The 17,500-nt window shown below is 42.9% G+C and overlaps 2 protein-coding genes and 2 non-coding genes across 4 annotated transcripts in view; 2 read left to right on the top strand and 2 right to left on the bottom strand.

Moving 5' to 3' along the window:
• The window catches only part of LOC123418204, a 10,433-nt gene extending 1,938 nt beyond the window's left edge, over nucleotides 1-8,495 (bottom strand). The window contains exon 1 of the mRNA XM_045106967.1: nucleotides 1-8,495. This exon is cut by the window's left edge and continues 1,938 nt beyond it. Coding sequence (XP_044962902.1) covers nucleotides 6,650-8,338 — 1,689 coding nt within the window. The 5' untranslated portion in view covers nucleotides 8,339-8,495 and the 3' untranslated portion in view covers nucleotides 1-6,649.
• On the top strand, nucleotides 2,325-2,398 carry TRNAD-GUC. Its single transcript has one exon. It is a non-coding gene; the product is annotated as a tRNA-Asp (tRNA).
• On the bottom strand, nucleotides 8,418-10,662 carry LOC123418208 (60S ribosomal protein L5, mitochondrial-like). Its single transcript, XM_045106970.1, has one exon. It carries the CDS (start codon nucleotides 10,243-10,245, stop codon nucleotides 9,673-9,675), a length of 573 nt encoding a protein of 190 aa, XP_044962905.1. The 5' UTR covers nucleotides 10,246-10,662; the 3' UTR covers nucleotides 8,418-9,672.
• Nucleotides 10,663-17,013: 6,351 nt separating this feature from the next.
• On the top strand, nucleotides 17,014-17,085 carry TRNAR-UCU. Its single transcript has one exon. It is a non-coding gene; the product is annotated as a tRNA-Arg (tRNA).
• Nucleotides 17,086-17,500: the final 415 nt, after the last annotated feature.

The raw sequence follows: 17,500 nt of genomic DNA, 5'->3' as shown, positions 1-17,500 counted from the left end.
TATAAGACGTGATTTGATCCGCATATGTTTGGTAAAAGAACAATCTTCTCCTTTAATCATATCATAAATGGAAAGTGTTCAATTAGAACATGAAAACGTGACTCAATTGGTCTTAGTTAGTCTTCGGGACGGAGTGGAAGAAGGGCGGAGACTCTCGAACGAGGAAAAGGATCCCTTCGAAAGAATTGACCGAGGAGCCGTTCTTGCGAGAAGCAAGGGATGTCATGAACGGTGGGAGGTCAAAGAAAGAGAATTGACCTCTGAATACAGTGATCCTATGATCTAGATAGACTCCGTCCTTTTTTTTTTAGATAAGGGTGACTCAATAAATTGGGGGTGGGACCTGCTGGCATAATGCAGGCTGGAACGTGGGAATTCGAGGTCTCATGAACGAGTTTTTTTTCGTGGACAAACATACTTTCCGGTCTTTTTTATGGATCCTTTTAGATCTACGGGCCGGCCGTTCACATGAGCATAGGGAATCTATACTAGAGCCTTCGACTTGGCCCCTGGCAGGATAGGTGAGGAATCACTCTTGATCTGATCTATTGGGGCCTACAACTTCGCCAAAGCCGACTAGCATCCCTTTCCGTGGTGAACTGGCCGTCCCATACCTTCATTTTGTCTCATGTGTGTTGAACATTGTCTTCCTCGGTTCCAGCTTCACTGATGTAGGTAGGGCTGGGCGAGAAAGGGTCCCCTCTTGCCTATTAGTAAGCGGGCCTTCGATTCCACCGGGGTCTTACGGTCTCATAGAGGGGGGAGAACTACCTAACTAAAGAAGAATAGTGCTCTTTATAAATAAGAGTAGGCGTGGAGAGCTTTTTGCGGGGAAACTTGCAAGTCAAGTTTGGGGGGAGGCGGGCGTCGACCCAACCTTATGAGTATTCGGACTATAACAGTTCCGATGAACAGTCACTCACTTTTGACAGTTATACGATTCCAGAAGATGATCCAGAATTGGGTCAATCACGTTTATTAGAAGTTGACAATAGAGTGGTTGTACCAGCCAAAACTCATCTACGTATGATTGTAACACCCGCTGATGTACCTCATAGTTGGGCTGTACCTTCCTCAGGTGTCAAATGTGATGCTGTACCTGGTCGTTCAAATCTTACCTCCATCTCGGTACAACGAGAAGGAGTTTACTATGGTCAGTGCAGTGAGATTCGTGGAACTAATCATGCCTTTACGCCTATCGTCGTAGAAGCAGTGACTTTGAAAGATTATGCGGATTGGGTATCCAATCAATTAATCCTCCAAACCAACTAAACCGGGGAAGCTGAAGCGGAAATGCAATTCTCGGGTGAGGGAAGGGGGAAGCTCCAGGAAGGCTTCGCTCGCTCGCTCAAAAAGCTCTAACGCTCGTTTACGAGTGGAGTGCATAAGCCCTTATTGAAGTAGGGTGAGGCCTTACTACACGAGCTCGTAAGTCAAGCACGGAACGAGCCTTGTCTACGAAGCTTCGCTTCATCATCTTGCTTGCTTCTGGCGAAGCTTAACGCACTATAACATAGGCATGCATGATGGTATGGTAGGAAGACTCCTTTTAAGGCCGACCACTACATAGGAGCGATAGGAAGCCAAGCCGTCAAAAGGAAAGGCGAGCAGCCCTTATTGCAATAGCAAACGGCCTACTTATAGCCCTATTTATACCCTTTCTCGGGGACTTCAACGGGCCTTACAAGCTCAATAAATTGCAATTCTTCACCTTTTCCTCAGACAGTGGGAATGCATTTTCTTACTTGATTGACATTGACAGATATGTGTACCACACCGAACAAGCAATATGTCATATGCTTGATGTACCAGCCAAGCCAGCTCTTTTTTTCTCAGTTCCCTTATCCTTAGCGCAAAAGTAAAAAGAAAATGAAAGAGAGTTTGTATTTGCAAATGAAAATGAATATGGATCTAAATAAATTAGATAATCAATCAATAAATAAGAATTGGAATAATAGAAAAAATATCCTTCGCCCCTTATCTCTTCATCATCGTCGGTTCCGTCACTTGTGGTATTCGTTTAGAATCTTGTTGACCCTACTCGCTTACTCCTATTTTCCTTATTTCTTTTTCGACATAATTAATTAGAACTTTCTTGAAAGAATGGGGTTCTCTCTGGGGGGGCGCACCCTCTCTTCCTTTTTGAGAAAGATGGGCTTGTTTTTTTTTTCAATAAGTTCTATTGCTTTGACACATTTAGTATATAACATAATATATATAAGAAAAAAGTACTAAAGGCGAAGGGCATTCTGTTGTACAGCTACTTTGGTATAGTTACAAAGGTAACCGGTAGGTGACTGTTGAATCGACAGTAGTTACGAAAGGGGGAAATAGCTCAGTTGGTTAGAGTGCTGGTCTGTCACGCCAGAAGTCGCGGGTTCGAACCCCGTTTTCCCCGCCCGATCTTTCTTTCTTCCTGAGGTCATACCTCTGCCACTTTACCCTGAGTTTCACTAAGGCATATAACCCCATTCGGGTAAGAGGAGCAAGCAGTGGGGAACATCTATTTATATGCGTGTTAGCATCAACAGCATCTTTTTTCAAGTCAATTACATCGATCCTCGGTGCTAGGTACTCAGGTAAGTCAATCCTGAGGATAGAACTAGAGCAAGTAAGCTCATCGCACTATCAAGTCAGTCAGGAATTAGCGTATAGAAACGTATGCGCAGGCGCAACAAAGCGCTCATCCCTTGTTCTTTCGCTTGGAAGCTCAATCCCCTCGCTTCTTCTTTCGCCTCTACGCTCGTGCTTTCAGCAAGTTCGTACCAGTCGTCAGTCAAGGAGGGAGCTCCAACCTCCGCGCCTAGCCGCAGCCTAAACGCTGGTTCTATCCCGGCCAAGCAAGCAAGGGGAACCCCGGTGGGAAGAGGGAAAGAAAGATCAGGGGAAGAAGCGGGGTAGAGGAATTGGTCGACTCATCAGGCTCATGATCTGAAGACAGCAGGTTCGAATCCTGTCCCCGCCTCTGCACAAGGCTATCCTTCGTTGCACACCTAATGGAAAGCACTGGCTAGATTTCCGATGAAGGAAGCCGTCTACTAACCGGAATACTACAGCAGAGGACAAAACTAGGGACTTCGAAAACGAGGATAGTTTGCCAGGTAGGGATACCGTTGTTCGAATTGAAAAAAGATACCTTTCCCCAGAGAGATAGGATTCGATTAGGGATACCGATAAGGAAGGGGTCTGGTGCTCAGGGGAGTACTAGCTCCTGCGTTAGCCTCAATCGAACCATTCGCCATTCCTAGTACTTTTTTTTTAGGAGCCGGTGCCGAAACAGAGGTGGGAGCCGTAGAAGATCCAATGAACTGTTCCCTTAACAAAGCAATCGAAGGAAGGGACAAGATCAAAAATAATTTGATCACAGACTTGGGGCTTTGTTGACACGGGGTTCGTCGGCCCGGCTTTCACTTGGAAAAATAGGAGATTGAGTTCCACATTAGTGCAAGCCAGATTAGACCGTGCTCTTGTGTCCCCTTCTTGGGATTCTCTTTTTCAATCGTAAAGACTCTTTACCTTGCTTTTGGAACAGGTTCCCCCTCTGCTGTTTACCGGCGATGTTTTGATCCTCTTGAGTTGAAAGAGCAGCAAGGGCAAATGCTTCTACAAGGTCATCAACTCCTCGGGCAACAACGTCACCTGCTTTTTTAGGTTGCTTCAGATATAGATGGGTAAGGTCTTTCAAAGGCTTTTGGGGATGAAAAGGTTGGCTTCAATAGTCTATCTTGCCTTTCTATTCTCCAGTGTAGGGTGACAGCAGCATTTTCATTTTCTCTTTCCTAGATCCATTAGAAACTCGTCGTAAATAGCGGCACGTTAGAACATTATCTACATGTTTCCTTTTCTTGCTTCATGGCACATGCCTATTGTAAAACATACCTACCGGGAGAAAAGTACCAGTTTGTGAACATGCCATTCCCTTTCTTCGTGCACTCATTTACTAGATAGTCAGGAACCTTCTTTTGACTTGACCAGCTTACTTTACTAGTAGAGTAGTAGGCCTTTGCTTCTGAACGACCTTACAAAATGGATCAACTAGAAATGAATCGGTGTCATAAACGAATTTCGCTAACCGTAGTAGTAAATAGCGTGACACCAAGCAATCGATCAAAGCCAACTCAAGTTGTATGGAAGGTGGACGGTCGAATTACCCAACTGAAATGAAGAAAGCAATCCGCATAGCCGGAGTCCAGTTGGATAGTTCAGGCTACGGAAGAAGACATGATGCCATTTCTCTTATCGATACAGGAAAATGAGCTATTAGTAGAAACTACCTGGAATTGCCGTGAACCATCCGAGAGTAACCGCGCACCCGAGGTGTTCAAAGCCCCTTAGCAATGGGAACGGAATAGCGGAAATTCCATACGTTGATCACCAATGTTGCATGTCTTTCCTTAAGCTGGAGTACTTTGAGTTAGAAGGCCTACTTTATTCGTCCTTTTAAAGCCTACTTATTCGTCTAGCTATTTCCAATTCTAATAAATAACCCGATCATATCATATCTTGGAAAACCCTAAGACTACCCAAGGCTGTACCCTACAGTGTTACCTATAGTCTATACTTGTGTATACGTTGCCTTCTGGCTCAGCAGGTAGCAACCAGATCGAGATTCCTCATTTCATCCCGAAGGAAAGCTCGGTGGAATCACCTATTTCTACCCTTGTTGGTTGCCCTTCCAATCAGAAAAAGAACAAAAAAAGCGAGAAAACGTATGCACAGGTTTCCTGTGCAACGGCTTTCGAGTATAATAAATTAGGGAAAATGATGATTCCGTCCAGCTAAAGATCATTCGCTCTTACCTCGTTCTGAGGGGGCACTACCCGGAACCGCTGATCGATACCATCCACCTCTTGCATTTTAAGCATATAGGCGCATGGAAAGGACGGGATATGTCATACAAAGAAGTTTGAATCAAATCACAGTCCTTGATTCGCCGTATCGTCTTGTGCAGACAGCAATGGTGGCTAGTGTAAGTAGGGATGACGGATCTGACGTGAGTCTACCGATCCTAAAATGGTGAACCGGATTGTTTTTTTTGAGGAATCTTTAAAACAGTGACTTTTCTCTGCGCCAACCAGGGGCGGTAGTCCCACGTATTTATCTGTTAGAGCTTCGGTCATGATGTTCAAAGCTGTGCAAACCTCCACTCTATGATCAACAGTAGTATTAGGACTAAAATAGATGCTTGATTTACCGTCGCTTACCAGCTGGCCAGATGAGGCGCAGTAAGAATCAAGACAGTTCTTCAGACAGGCTGCATTACTTGCATCAGCCTTCATCAAAATGAGGGAGTCGTCAGCAAACAAGAGGTGTGACACCGAGGGGGCGTCCCGGCACACCTTCACTCCCGAAAGATTATTGTTCTCCTCAGCATGAAGTAACAAGCTTGAGAGCCCCTATGCACATAAAGGAAAAAGTACGGACTGAGGGGGTCTCCTTGGCGAAGCCCTTTTGAGGGTACAAAACTATCAGTTTCATGGTCATTAAACCGAACAAGGTACTTTACAGATGATACACATTCCATCATCAAAGAAACCCATCTTGGTGCAAACCCCATCTTAAGCATTATTTCTTTCAGGAAGCACCATTAATCTCTGGTAATATTCCCGGTTGGCAAGCATTTTGTTAATCACCCTATAAATAACGTTACATAGGCTTGTCTTTATTGCGTTACCTTTTCTGCATTCTCCACTTTTGGTATCAGCACGATCACTGTGTCATTCCAGCCCTCAGATATGTTTTGTGTTCACGGCCTGGAGTACTTCAGTCACTAAGTCATTCTCAAGCATCGGCCAGAAACGCTTGAAAAATACAGCATGAAGCCCGTCTGGTCCCGGGGCCCTCAAATCCCCAATATTGAACAGTGATTTCTTTATTTCGTCTGCTGTGAATGGAGCCAGGAGACTCTCATTCATCTGCTGCGTGACCCTCGCCCGCACCTTGTTAATCACATCCGGGTCTGGAGCTAGGACCTCGGAGGTAAACAGATGAGAGAAATAGCCCTAAATATGTGCACCGAGTAAGTCATTACCTTCTATTCGATCTCCAGTATCGCTCATCAAGTACTTGATCAGATTCCTCTTTTTTCTTGCAATTGCAAAGTGGTGGAAAAAATTTGTATTTCGGTCACCATGTCGTAGCCAATTGGCTCCGCCCCGCTGGAGCCATGCTACTTCTTCTTGTTCAAACAGGTTCTCGAGCAGCAGTCAAATTGACTTCCCCTGCTTGAGCGTAATGCCCGCCCCTGGTGTGGTGGAAAAAGCCTCGTTTTCTATTCCTTTTAAAGCTGCTGATGCGAGCTACCGAACAAACAAGATTAGTACAAAAAGCCACAACTAGCACTAGCTTTCGTGATTGCTTCTTTCTACCTTTCTCACTCCGGTAATTGCTCCTTCTCCAAAATATCACTACGGACAAGATGAGCTAATAGAAAAAGTTAGGGCAACAGATGATAGCGACTCGCCAGACTCGAACTGGCATAGGCGGATCGGATCAAACGAAATTAGCCTTTCTTCCATCAACAGGAATCGCTTTGATTTCGCAGTTCAAGAGGATGGCGGGGGCAACCTCTCTACATCTGCGGGCCGGTAGGCCAGCCAACTAACTCTTCAAATGAAGAACTTATTTCCCCACATCTAGGAACCTCTCATTACCAGTCCTCGGGATTCCGGAGGTTGGTCGGGTTCTCAAAGTCTTTCCACTCAGTCCAGAGGTTTTTCTGGTTCATCGAATCTAATTTATCCCAGTCAGGCCCGATTCTCTGGGTCAAAGAATCTCGTATATCCCCCCCGGGTATATCTTCCACTCTTAAAAGTTTTAATTTGGCTTTAGGGAGGTCTGAAATCCTTCTTTTCCAAATTCCCCCCAAATAATGACTTTTACGTAATTCCTCATTACTTCGCAAACTTTTAAGGATCTCCCTTAAGGTTTTTACATCATATTCTTCTCCGTTTCCTTTTCGGATGGCATTGCCAGCACCATCCGTATTCCAAAGGATGTGGCAATTTTGAGGGCCAGATTTATCCATTAGCTCCGCTAGTATTGACGATTTCTTAATATAAATTATCTCTACTAGTGTCATAAGCTTCTCTTGGGATAATCCCGAGGTTTTCCTAGTGGCATCAAGATGCACCAAATTGAAATAGATTTGCTCTTTGCTAAGAGGTACATGAATGGTAGGAGATACATCCATATCCATGGTTGGAGATAAATCCATTGGTGGATTCGAAGTACTTGGGCCTGCACCTCCATAATTTTCTAATATCGGTGGAGTCGAAGTACTTGGACCTGCACCTCCATAATTTTCTAATATTGGGTTATGCAGACGACCAGGAATTTTATAAAACATATTATTCTCCCCAATTGCATGTCTTGTCATACAGTCAAGAAAATGAGCTTGGGATTGAAAATCGAGTTGCAAACTTAAAGGTATAGCTGGCCCTTGTATAGGTTGGAGCTCCGTGAACCCTTGTGGGGCTGGCGTCTCCTGAACTATTTGAGCAGCCCCCCCTTGTGGCTGGGGTAGACTCTCAGTAGTATTGGTAAAGAAGGGCTGGGCTGCCGCTAATAATTCAAAGACAGCCGAAGAAACGGTTCTCATGGGGTTCAGTCTCACAAGAGACACTTTTCTTCCTCGGGGTGAAGAGGTGGAGTGCATGCCAGTGGACACCGTCTTAAAAGTGACTCTGCTAAGAGATGGTGGTGTCTCTCTACTAATCGCATTCTGTTTAAGAATCACTGTTTTCATGATCGAATGACGAAATAGATATACGAACTGTATAGGATCATTCGCTGGGATGGGATAAGTGATTCTTTTATAGGATTCCCATGGGATCGTAGAATCAACTAAGGATGGAATAGGTATTTGTGATCGATCAGCTTCCAGTATGACCGAAGACTTTCTATCTGCATTCAGAATAACCACACAATCAGGTTGTTGGTTCAACCCAAAATTGATCTTCTTCTTTCTTGAACGGAATTTTTTTTTATTTGCAAAAGAATTGGTCAAAAACGCCCCGATCTTCCATTGAGAATCATCGAAACAATGAGAATTCACATTTCTTAAATAGCTTCTTAAATAGCTCGCCATTTCTTCCGTTATCTCATAAATAAATAAATGATTGGTCTTTAAAAAGAAGGAACGGCCTTTTTGACGAATGGGAGATCCTATAAAATGAAGAGCGTTTCGTAAACAAATCAGTGTCTTGTCTGAATCGAGAATAGCAATTCCATTTCTTGAACCACGGATATAGACTTTGAAATGGTGATCAGCTACCCGACGGCCGAGATGTGCATTCGTACAAAGTAATTTAGTACAGACTATCGAAAGCATTGTCATTTTGCGATTTGAGTTCCGGAGATACAGGTGGTAAGTTATGGGTAATGCGGGGGAACTTTAAGACGAGATAGGATACCTAATATGGGAGTGGTTTAAGTGAGAGAATAGCTCCCTTACCAAACCAACTGAGCTATTTGCCATGTTTTTGACAAATGACCTAACTTTGATGTGATGTGCCCGGCTAGCCCGGATCATTCTTAGAGCAGTCGAGGTTACCGGAATTACGGCCTTCCATACAAGAACTGGCACTATTGTAACTCGCTATGGGCCTCCTGCCTTCTCGAAAGAAACTGGCTTTTGAAGAAATTACTCTATTTTACGCATTTAGTTGAAGCGGATTCAAAGAGCTCTATCGAGCAAGGAAGGAGTATACTATACTGTAGCTGGATAAGCTAGATACCAAAACTTTGATAAAGATTGAGGCAACCCATTTGAGGAAGAACCGGACGGACCCCTGTGGAGATGGCTAGAACAATCCTCGATGAGGCACTGCGCATGGTATCTTGCTTGGCTACCCTGGACACTCGTCTGGATATCCTTCCATGACAATTATGACCTTTAAAGGTATCCAGATAGTTACCAAATTCACCTGAACTTTCAGAGTTGGAACTGATTGGACATAGTAGTAGGTACCAAAACTCCACAGCAACATTACATTAACCAATATGTGGGCAGATCCTTCTGTCCAATTGAGAGTGCATTGGATATAGAAGAAGCTGGACAAGTGAACTCGCTTTAAACCAACTAAATGCAATTGTACGGGAATCAACTTCTCATTTATTGCCTTTTCAGTTGATGATCCACTTGGATATGCTCTTGTGGAGGACTTAATGATTATTCGTTCGCCGGAACCAGAAGTAAAAATTGTTGTGGATAGGGATCCTGTAAAAACATCTTTTGAGGAATGGGCCAGACCCGGCCATTTCTCAAGAACACTAGCTAAGGGCCCTGATACTACCACTTGGATCTGGAACCTACATGCCGATGCTCACGATTTCGATAGTCATACTGGTGATTTGGAGGAGATTTCTAGAAAAGTCTTTAGTGCTCATTTCGGGCAACTTTCCATTATCTTTCTTTGGTTGAGTGGCATGTACTTTCATGGTGCCCGTTTTTCCAATTATGAAGCATGGCTAAGTGATCCTACTCACATTGGACCCAGTGCTCAGGTAGTTTGGCCTATAGTAGGGCAAGAAATATTGAATGGTGATGTAGGTGGGGGTTTCCGAGGAATCCAAATAACCTAAGGTTTTTTTAAGCTTTGGCGAGCATCTGGAATAACTAGTGAATTACAACTCTATTGTACTGCAATTGGTGCATTGATTTTTGCAGCGTTAATGCTTTTTGCTGGTTGGTTCCATTATCACAAAGCCGCTCCACAGTAGTAAAGTCTCATCTTTTGTATTGGCCGAAGTGACAATAGTCACATTGAACCCTCGAATATGCTCGAAGATCTCGAAATGATCTTCCAGTTCCGGGGAGAATTCGCAAAACTCCGTTTCCATAAAGAATTTGATGGAGTTTTCCCGTATTTCGACCGGAGAATCTAACATAGACATTACTGTCAAGATTCTTACCAAAAAATGGTACATTCCATGCCCTCGGAGAACGCTTTGTCGTGCAAAGTCACTGACATATCCAGTGTCTTTTTCGGACCCCAAGAATGGATTGGATCGAAACGACTTTCCTGCTTGAAAATAGGGGCCCCTTTGTGTCTGTATGAATCTCTGACCGCACAAAATCTCCATAGCCAATTTTCCAAATTGGATTCTGAAATCAGAGGCAGCTTTTGGTACTAATCTTATTTCAAACAATCCAGGAACTTCCATAACATTGGCGTGATTCAGTTTGAGCAACAGATCCTGACGTAATACATCTTCGTAATGAAAATGGAGTGGAAACATCATGGCTTTTCCGCTTTTTTTGAGAATGAGCACTGTGAACTATCCGCTTCAAAAAGGATAGTTGATCGAACCGAAACCAACGTCAAGTACGAGTTATTAAGCGCCGAATCAAAAAAAGTGTACTTCCTTTACGCTTGATGTAGGATTTACCTATTAATATGAAGTTCACTCTTCTGCTGACTTGAGTCCAGAAGGGAAGCGACTGATTTCCAATTCTTCTTTGCTAGCGCTTGACTCCTGTGGAATTCCATTAACAAGCTTAAAAGAAAGCCTTTTATTTGGTTTTTGAGATACTAGTTATTTATAGGTTAAGTTCGATATTTCACTCCGTGGGCCGGCTAATTAATTCAAGTAATTCCTGGAGGGGAATCAATCGAAGAGATTGCCTGCCCATGCTACAATTCCTTACTCAAAAGGACTAGAGTGCTAAGCTGCCTTCCCGGCACCACCACTATAATGAATGGCTCAAACAAATAGGAGATGAGAATATAATTGATCCTTTCTAGAATAGAATATAAAGAGAAGCTTGCCTTGATAAAGCACAGCCTTTCGCACTCCAATAGGCATATATTGTTACAAGGTTATGCCCAAAGGTCTCAAAAACGCCGGTGCTACATATCAACGCGCCATGACTAAGATCTTCGATGAGATAATACATAAGATTGTCGAGTGCTATGTAGATGATCTCGTTGTAAAGGCGGTATCCTATGAAGAACATCTTCAACATCTCAGAATCGTATTCGACCGCCTAAGGCAACATGCACTCAAGTTAAACCCGTTGAAGTGCGCCTTCATGGTCTCGTCAGGCAAATTCCTAGGGTTTGTCATTCGACATCGGGGAATAGAAATCGACCCGAGTAAAATCAAGGCCATACTCGAAATGCCTCCTCCTCAAAACCTTAAGGAGCTGCGTTCGCTTCAAGGGCGCCTGGCATACATCAGGCGATTCATAGCCAATTTTGCAGGAAGAATCCAACTCGAATTAAGATACCAACCAAGACTTCCCATTCGCCGGGCGAGATGATCGGATTTCGTTCCCCATTTTCGATAAGGTATTAGTTTAGGTCTCTGCTGAGCCACTGAGCTAGAAGTGGCTATAGTTATGGGTCTCGTCTCAATGAAGCCATCTTCTCCCCGAAAACTCTCTATTTAGGATCAATGCCATGTCCGAGTCAGTGTGGTTCCCCCGGCGCTGCTGTACTGACCAAGAGGTCTGATTCAGTTGAAACACCCGAGTTAGCTATTGATAAAGGTCGCTCATTGAAAGGTCCAAAGATACAAATAAATTAAGATGTAGCTTTCTTAGTTTCATACTTATAGTAGGCGATCCCTTGTTTTTTGACCCGGTAGAGCAATCCGAATTAGATTTGATATAGGGATCGTTCGTTTCTTCTCCACTTTACCCCGATGTTTTATGAGAAATCATTATTTGTTTTTGTATCACGCTGTTATCTTTTTCGTTTCTCGAAATATCGAGTGAGAATCTCATTCAGCTTTTGAGGATCCTCCAAATTGTACTTAAGATCAATAAGGTCCCTAAGTGATGTGGCGTCCTTTCCCTCGCATTTCATGATTTGGTTGATCCTATCGGAAAAAGCACGGTGGAAGGCATCTGCCCCCAGAGCCCTCATGGGGGCACTTTGCTTAAAGTGTCTGAGTAGCCTTGAACCGAAAATTTCATTTTTATCTATTTGTTCGATAACCGCCTTTCGAGCGTCATCGTCGGATGATGGATACTTCTGTCGTACTTCTTCATAGGTATTTTCCCTTTTTATGGTTTCCAAAAGGTTCACCCCGAAATCTTGGTCCCGCTTTGCATCTGTTTCAGCTAGGGAACAAGACTGGCTTTTGGAAGGTTTCCCTCCATCTGCCGGATCCAAGAGAGGGCCTGTGGTTGGGGTGGCGCCGCTCTCCTCCGGGCTGAAGGGAATTTCTATTAGGTCGTCCCGGGTACGCACTGAACTAAAGAAAATTGGTTCTATTATCACAAAGCCGCTCCCAAATTGGCCTGGTTCCAAGATGTAGAATCCATGTTGAATCACCACTTAGCGGGATTATTAGGACTTGGGTCTCTTTCTTGGGCGGGACACCAAATTCATGTATCTTTACCAATTAACCAATTTCTTGACGCTGGGGTGGATCCTAAAGAGATACCACTTCCTCATGAATTTATCTTGAATCGGGACCTTTTGGCTCAACTTTATCCTAGTTTTGCCGAAGGAGCAACCCCTTTTTTCACTTTAAATTGGTCCAAATACGCAGAATTTCTGACTTTTCGCGGAGGACTAGATCCAGTAACCGGTGGTCTCTGGCTGACCGATATTGCGCACCATCATTTAGCTATTGCTATTCTTTTCCTAATCGCAGGTCATATGTATAGGACCAACTGGGGTATTGGCCATGGACTTAAAGATATTTTGGAGGCTCACAAGGGCCCATTTACAGGACAAGGCCATAAGGGTCTTTATGAAATCTTAACAACGTCATGGCATGCTCAATTATCTCTTAACCTAGCTATGCTAGGCTCTACAACCATTGTTGTAGCTCATCATATGTATTCTATGCCTCCCTATCCATACCTAGCTACTGACTATGGTACACAACTTTCCTTGTTCACACACCACATGTGGATTGGCGGATTTCTAATAGTCGGTGCTGCTGCACATGCAGCAATTTTTATGGTAAGAGACTATGATCCAACTACTCGATACAACGATCTATTAGATCGCGTCCTTAGACACCGCGATGCAATCATATCCCACCTTAACTGGGTATGTATATTTCTAGGTTTTTACAGTTTTGGCTTGTACATTCATAATGATACCATGAGTGCTTTAGGCCGTCCACAAGATATGTTTTCGGATACCGCCATACAATTACAACCTATCTTTGCTCAATGGGTACAAAATATCCATGCTACTGCGCCTGGCGTAACAGCTCCTGGTGCAACAACAAGTACTAGCTTAACGTGGGGAGGCGGCGAGTTAGTAGCAGTAGGTGGCAAAGTGGCTTTGTTACCTATTCCATTAGGAACCGCGGATTTTTTAGTCCATCACATTCATGCATTTACCATACATGTGACTGTATTAATACTTTTGAAAGGTGTTTTATTTGCTCGGAGTTCCCGTTTGATACCCGATAAAGCAAATCTAGGTTTTCGCTTTCCTTGCGATGGGCCTGGCCGAGGGGGAACATGTCAAGTATCTGCCTGGGATCATGTTTTCTTAGGTTTATTCTGGATGTACAATGCAATTTCGGTAGTCATTTTCCATTTCAGTTGGAAAATGCAGTCGGATGTTTGGGGTACCATAAGTGATCAAGGGGTGGTAACTCATATTACAGGGGGAAACTTTGCACAGAGTTCCATTACGATTAATGGGTGGCTTCGAGATTTCTTGTGGGCACAGGCATCGCAAGTCATTCAGTCTTATGGTTCTTCATTATCTGCATATGGTATTTTTTTCTTAGGTGCTCATTTTGTCTGGGCCTTCAGTTTAATGTTTTTATTCAGCGGCCGTGGTTATTGGCAAGAACTCATTGAATCTATCGTTTGGGCTCATAACAAATTCAAAGTTGCTCCTGCTACTCAGCCTAGAGCCTTGAGCATTATACAAGGACGTGCTGTAGGAGTAACCCATTACCTTCTGGGTGGAATTGCCACGACATGGGCATTCTTCTTAGCGAGAATTATTGCAGTAGGATAGTGGCTAGGAGGATTTGAAAGGCATTATGGAATTAAGATTTCCCAGGTTTAGCCAAGGCTTAGCTCAGGACCCCACTACTCGTCGTATTTGGTTTGGTATTGCTACCGCACATGATTTCGAAAGTCATGATGATATTACTGAAGAACGTCTTTATCAGAACATTTTTGCTTCTCACTTTGGGCAATTAGCAATAATCTTTCTATGGACGTCCGGAAATCTGTTTCATGTAGCTTGGCAAGGAAATTTGGAATCATGGATACAGGATCCTTTACACGTAAGACCTATTGCTCATGCGATTTGGGATCCTCATTTTGGTCAACCCGCTGTGGAAGCCTTTACTCGAGGAGGTGCTGCTGGTCCAGTGAATATTGCTTATTCTGGAGTTTATCAGTGGTGGTATACAATAGGATTACGCACCAATGAAGATCTTTATACTGGAGCTCTTTTTCTATTATTTCTTTCTACGCTGTCCTTAATAGCGGGTTGGTTACATCTACAACCCAAATGGAAACCAAGCCTTTCGTGGTTCAAAAACGCGGAATCTCGTCTCAATCATCATTTGTCAGGACTTTTCGGGGTAAGTTCTTTGGCTTGGACAGGACATTTAGTTCATGTTGCTATTCCCGCATCCAGGGGGGAGTACGTTCGATGGAATAATTTATTAGATGTATTACCCTATCCCCAGGGGTTGGGACCCCTTTTGACGGGTCAGTGGAATCTTTATGCCCAAAACCCTGATTCGAGTAATCATTTATTTGGTACCGCTCAAGGAGCGGGAACTGCCATTCTAACTCTTCTTGGGGGATTCCATCCACAAACACAAAGTTTGTGGCTGACTGATATGGCTCACCATCATTTAGCTATTGCATTTATTTTTCTCATTGCCGGTCACATGTATCGAACTAACTTCGGAATTGGGCACAGTATTAAAGATCTTTTAGAAGCGCATACTTCTCCGGGGGGTCGATTAGGGCGTGGGCATAAGGGCCTTTATGACACAATCAACAATTCGATTCATTTTCAGTTAGGTCTTGCTCTAGCTTCTTTAGGGGTTATTACTTCCTTAGTAGCTCAACATATGTACTCTTTACCTCCTTATGCATTCATAGCACAAGACTTTACTACTCAAGCTGCTTTATATACTCATCACCAATATATTGCGGGGTTCATCATGACAGGGGCTTTTGCTCATGGAGCAATTTTTTTCATTAGGGATTACAATCCGGAACAGAATGAGGATAATGTATTGGCAAGAATGTTAGACCATAAAGAAGCTATCATATCTCATTTAAGTTGGGCTAGCCTCTTTCTAGGATTCCATACCTTGGGCCTTTATGTTCATAACGACGTCATGCTTGCTTTTGGTACTCCAGAAAAGCAAATCTTGATCGAACCTATATTTGCCCAATGGATACAATCTGCTCATGGCAAGACGACATATGGGTTCGATATACTCTTATCTTCAACGAATGGCCCCGCTTTCAATGCGGGTCGAAGCCTATGGTTGCCCGGATGGTTGAATGCTGTTAATGAGAATAGTAATTCGCTTTTCTTAACAATAGGACCAGGGGATTTCTTGGTTCATCATGCTATTGCTCTAGGTTTGCATACAACTACATTGATTTTAGTAAAGGGCGCTTTAGATGCACGCGGTTCCAAATTAATGCCGGATAAAAAGGATTTTGGGTATAGTTTTCCTTGTGACGGCCCAGGGCGCGGCGGTACTTGTGATATTTCTGCTTGGGACGCATTTTATTTGGCAGTTTTCTGGATGTTAAATACCATTGGGTGGGTTACTTTTTATTGGCATTGGAAACATATCACATTATGGCAGGGCAACGTTTCACAATTTAATGAATCCTCCACTTATTTGATGGGATGGTTAAGAGATTACCTATGGTTAAACTCTTCACAACTTATCAATGGATATAATCCTTTTGGGATGAATAGTTTATCGGTATGGGCGTGGATGTTCTTATTTGGACATCTTGTTTGGGCTACTGGATTTATGTTCTTAATTTCCTGGCGGGGGTATTGGCAGGAATTAATTGAGACTTTAGCATGGGCTCATGAACGCACACCTTTAGCTAATTTAATTCGCTGGAGAGATAAGCCCGTGGCTCTTTCCATTGTGCAAGCAAGATTGGTTGGATTAGCTCACTTTTCCTTGGGTTATATATTCACTTATGCAGCTTTCTTGATTGCCTCAACATCAGGCAAGTTTGGTTAATTTAGTTTGTTTTTTTGTACTGTATCAGCACCTAGTTCATTACTCTTGATAGAGAGGGAGGATCCGCCTTCTTAGATTTCTTTTTCTATTTATTTTTCCATCTAGGATTAGAACCGTATACTTGGTAATAATAGCAACGGCACATTATGGCAAAAAAAAGTTTGATTCAGAGGGAGAAGAAGCGGCAGAAATTAGAACAGAAATATCATTTGATTCGTCAATCTTTAAAAAAAAAGATAAGAAGCAAAGTTTCTCCCTTGAGTTTGAGTGAAAAAACGAAAATGCGAGAAAAATTGCAATCCCTACCGCGTAATAGTGCACCTACACGCCTTCATCGACGTTGTTTTTTGACCGGAAGACCTAGAGCTAACTATCGACATTTTGGGCTATCCGGACACGTACTTCGAGAAATGGTTTATGAATGTTTGTTACCGGGTGCAACAAGATCCAGTTGGTAAGGATAAAATACCCTTTCGTATTTGTATGGATTTCTGGAATTGATAATCATAGAGGAGCCCTCTTTACCATTCTGTATAAATGGACTATTCTATTTGTATAGATATGGTAGAGGGGCGTATCCAACCCTCTTTTATCCACTAGTTACCCCTCTTTAGTTTAAGAGTATAGAGCAGTTTGGTAGCTCATAAGGCTCATAACCTTGGGGTTGCGGGTTCGATTCCCACTACCGGCTCCATACTCCTTCTTTATGATATATGCATGATATATACATCATCCATTTGTATCTGGATTTTTAGATTTCCTAAAAGAGTTTTGGTCTAACAGTTTTTTCTCGGAAGAAGACAAAAAATAAAAGAAAGAAAAAAATATGAAAGAAAAGCGTCCATTGTCTAATGGATAGGACAGAGGTCTTCTAAACCTTTGGTATAGGTTCAAATCCTATTGGACGCAATCTTATTTCTATCTATTCTTTAAATAACTATACTAAACTAAAAACAAAGAAAACTTTTTTGCATGATTCAAATGAAAAATCTTTCTCAACGATTCCTATTCTACTAACAAGAGTAGACATGCAAAATAACAAGAGTAGACATGCAAAATTTATTTGTTACTGAAGAGAAAACCGTTCCAGCTGTTCCTGAATAGCTTCCTTCAAAAGGATTTCCGCTTGCTCGGTGAATGTCTTGCTAGAAGATAGAATTTATTGGAATTGAGGTTTAGTATCTTTTAGGTGTTTACGTAACTCATCCAGAAATTTCTTTACCTGTTCAATTTCTAACGAATCAAGATATCCTCTTGTTCCGGTATAAATAGTAGCTATCTGCTCTTCCACTGGGAGAGGATTTGCCTGGGATTGTTTAAGCAA

Source organism: Hordeum vulgare, unplaced genomic scaffold (assembly GCF_904849725.1).
Source record: "Hordeum vulgare subsp. vulgare unplaced genomic scaffold, MorexV3_pseudomolecules_assembly, whole genome shotgun sequence".
In the NCBI taxonomy this organism is placed as follows: domain Eukaryota; kingdom Viridiplantae; phylum Streptophyta; class Magnoliopsida; order Poales; family Poaceae; genus Hordeum; species Hordeum vulgare.
This window is presented reverse-complemented; position numbering and strand designations above follow the sequence as displayed.

What these genes read in the sequence shown, in the direction of transcription:
- LOC123418208 (XM_045106970.1), bottom strand. Translation starts at nt 10,245, where the DNA reads ATGATGTTTCCACTCCATTTTCATTACGAAGATGTATTACGTCAGGAT.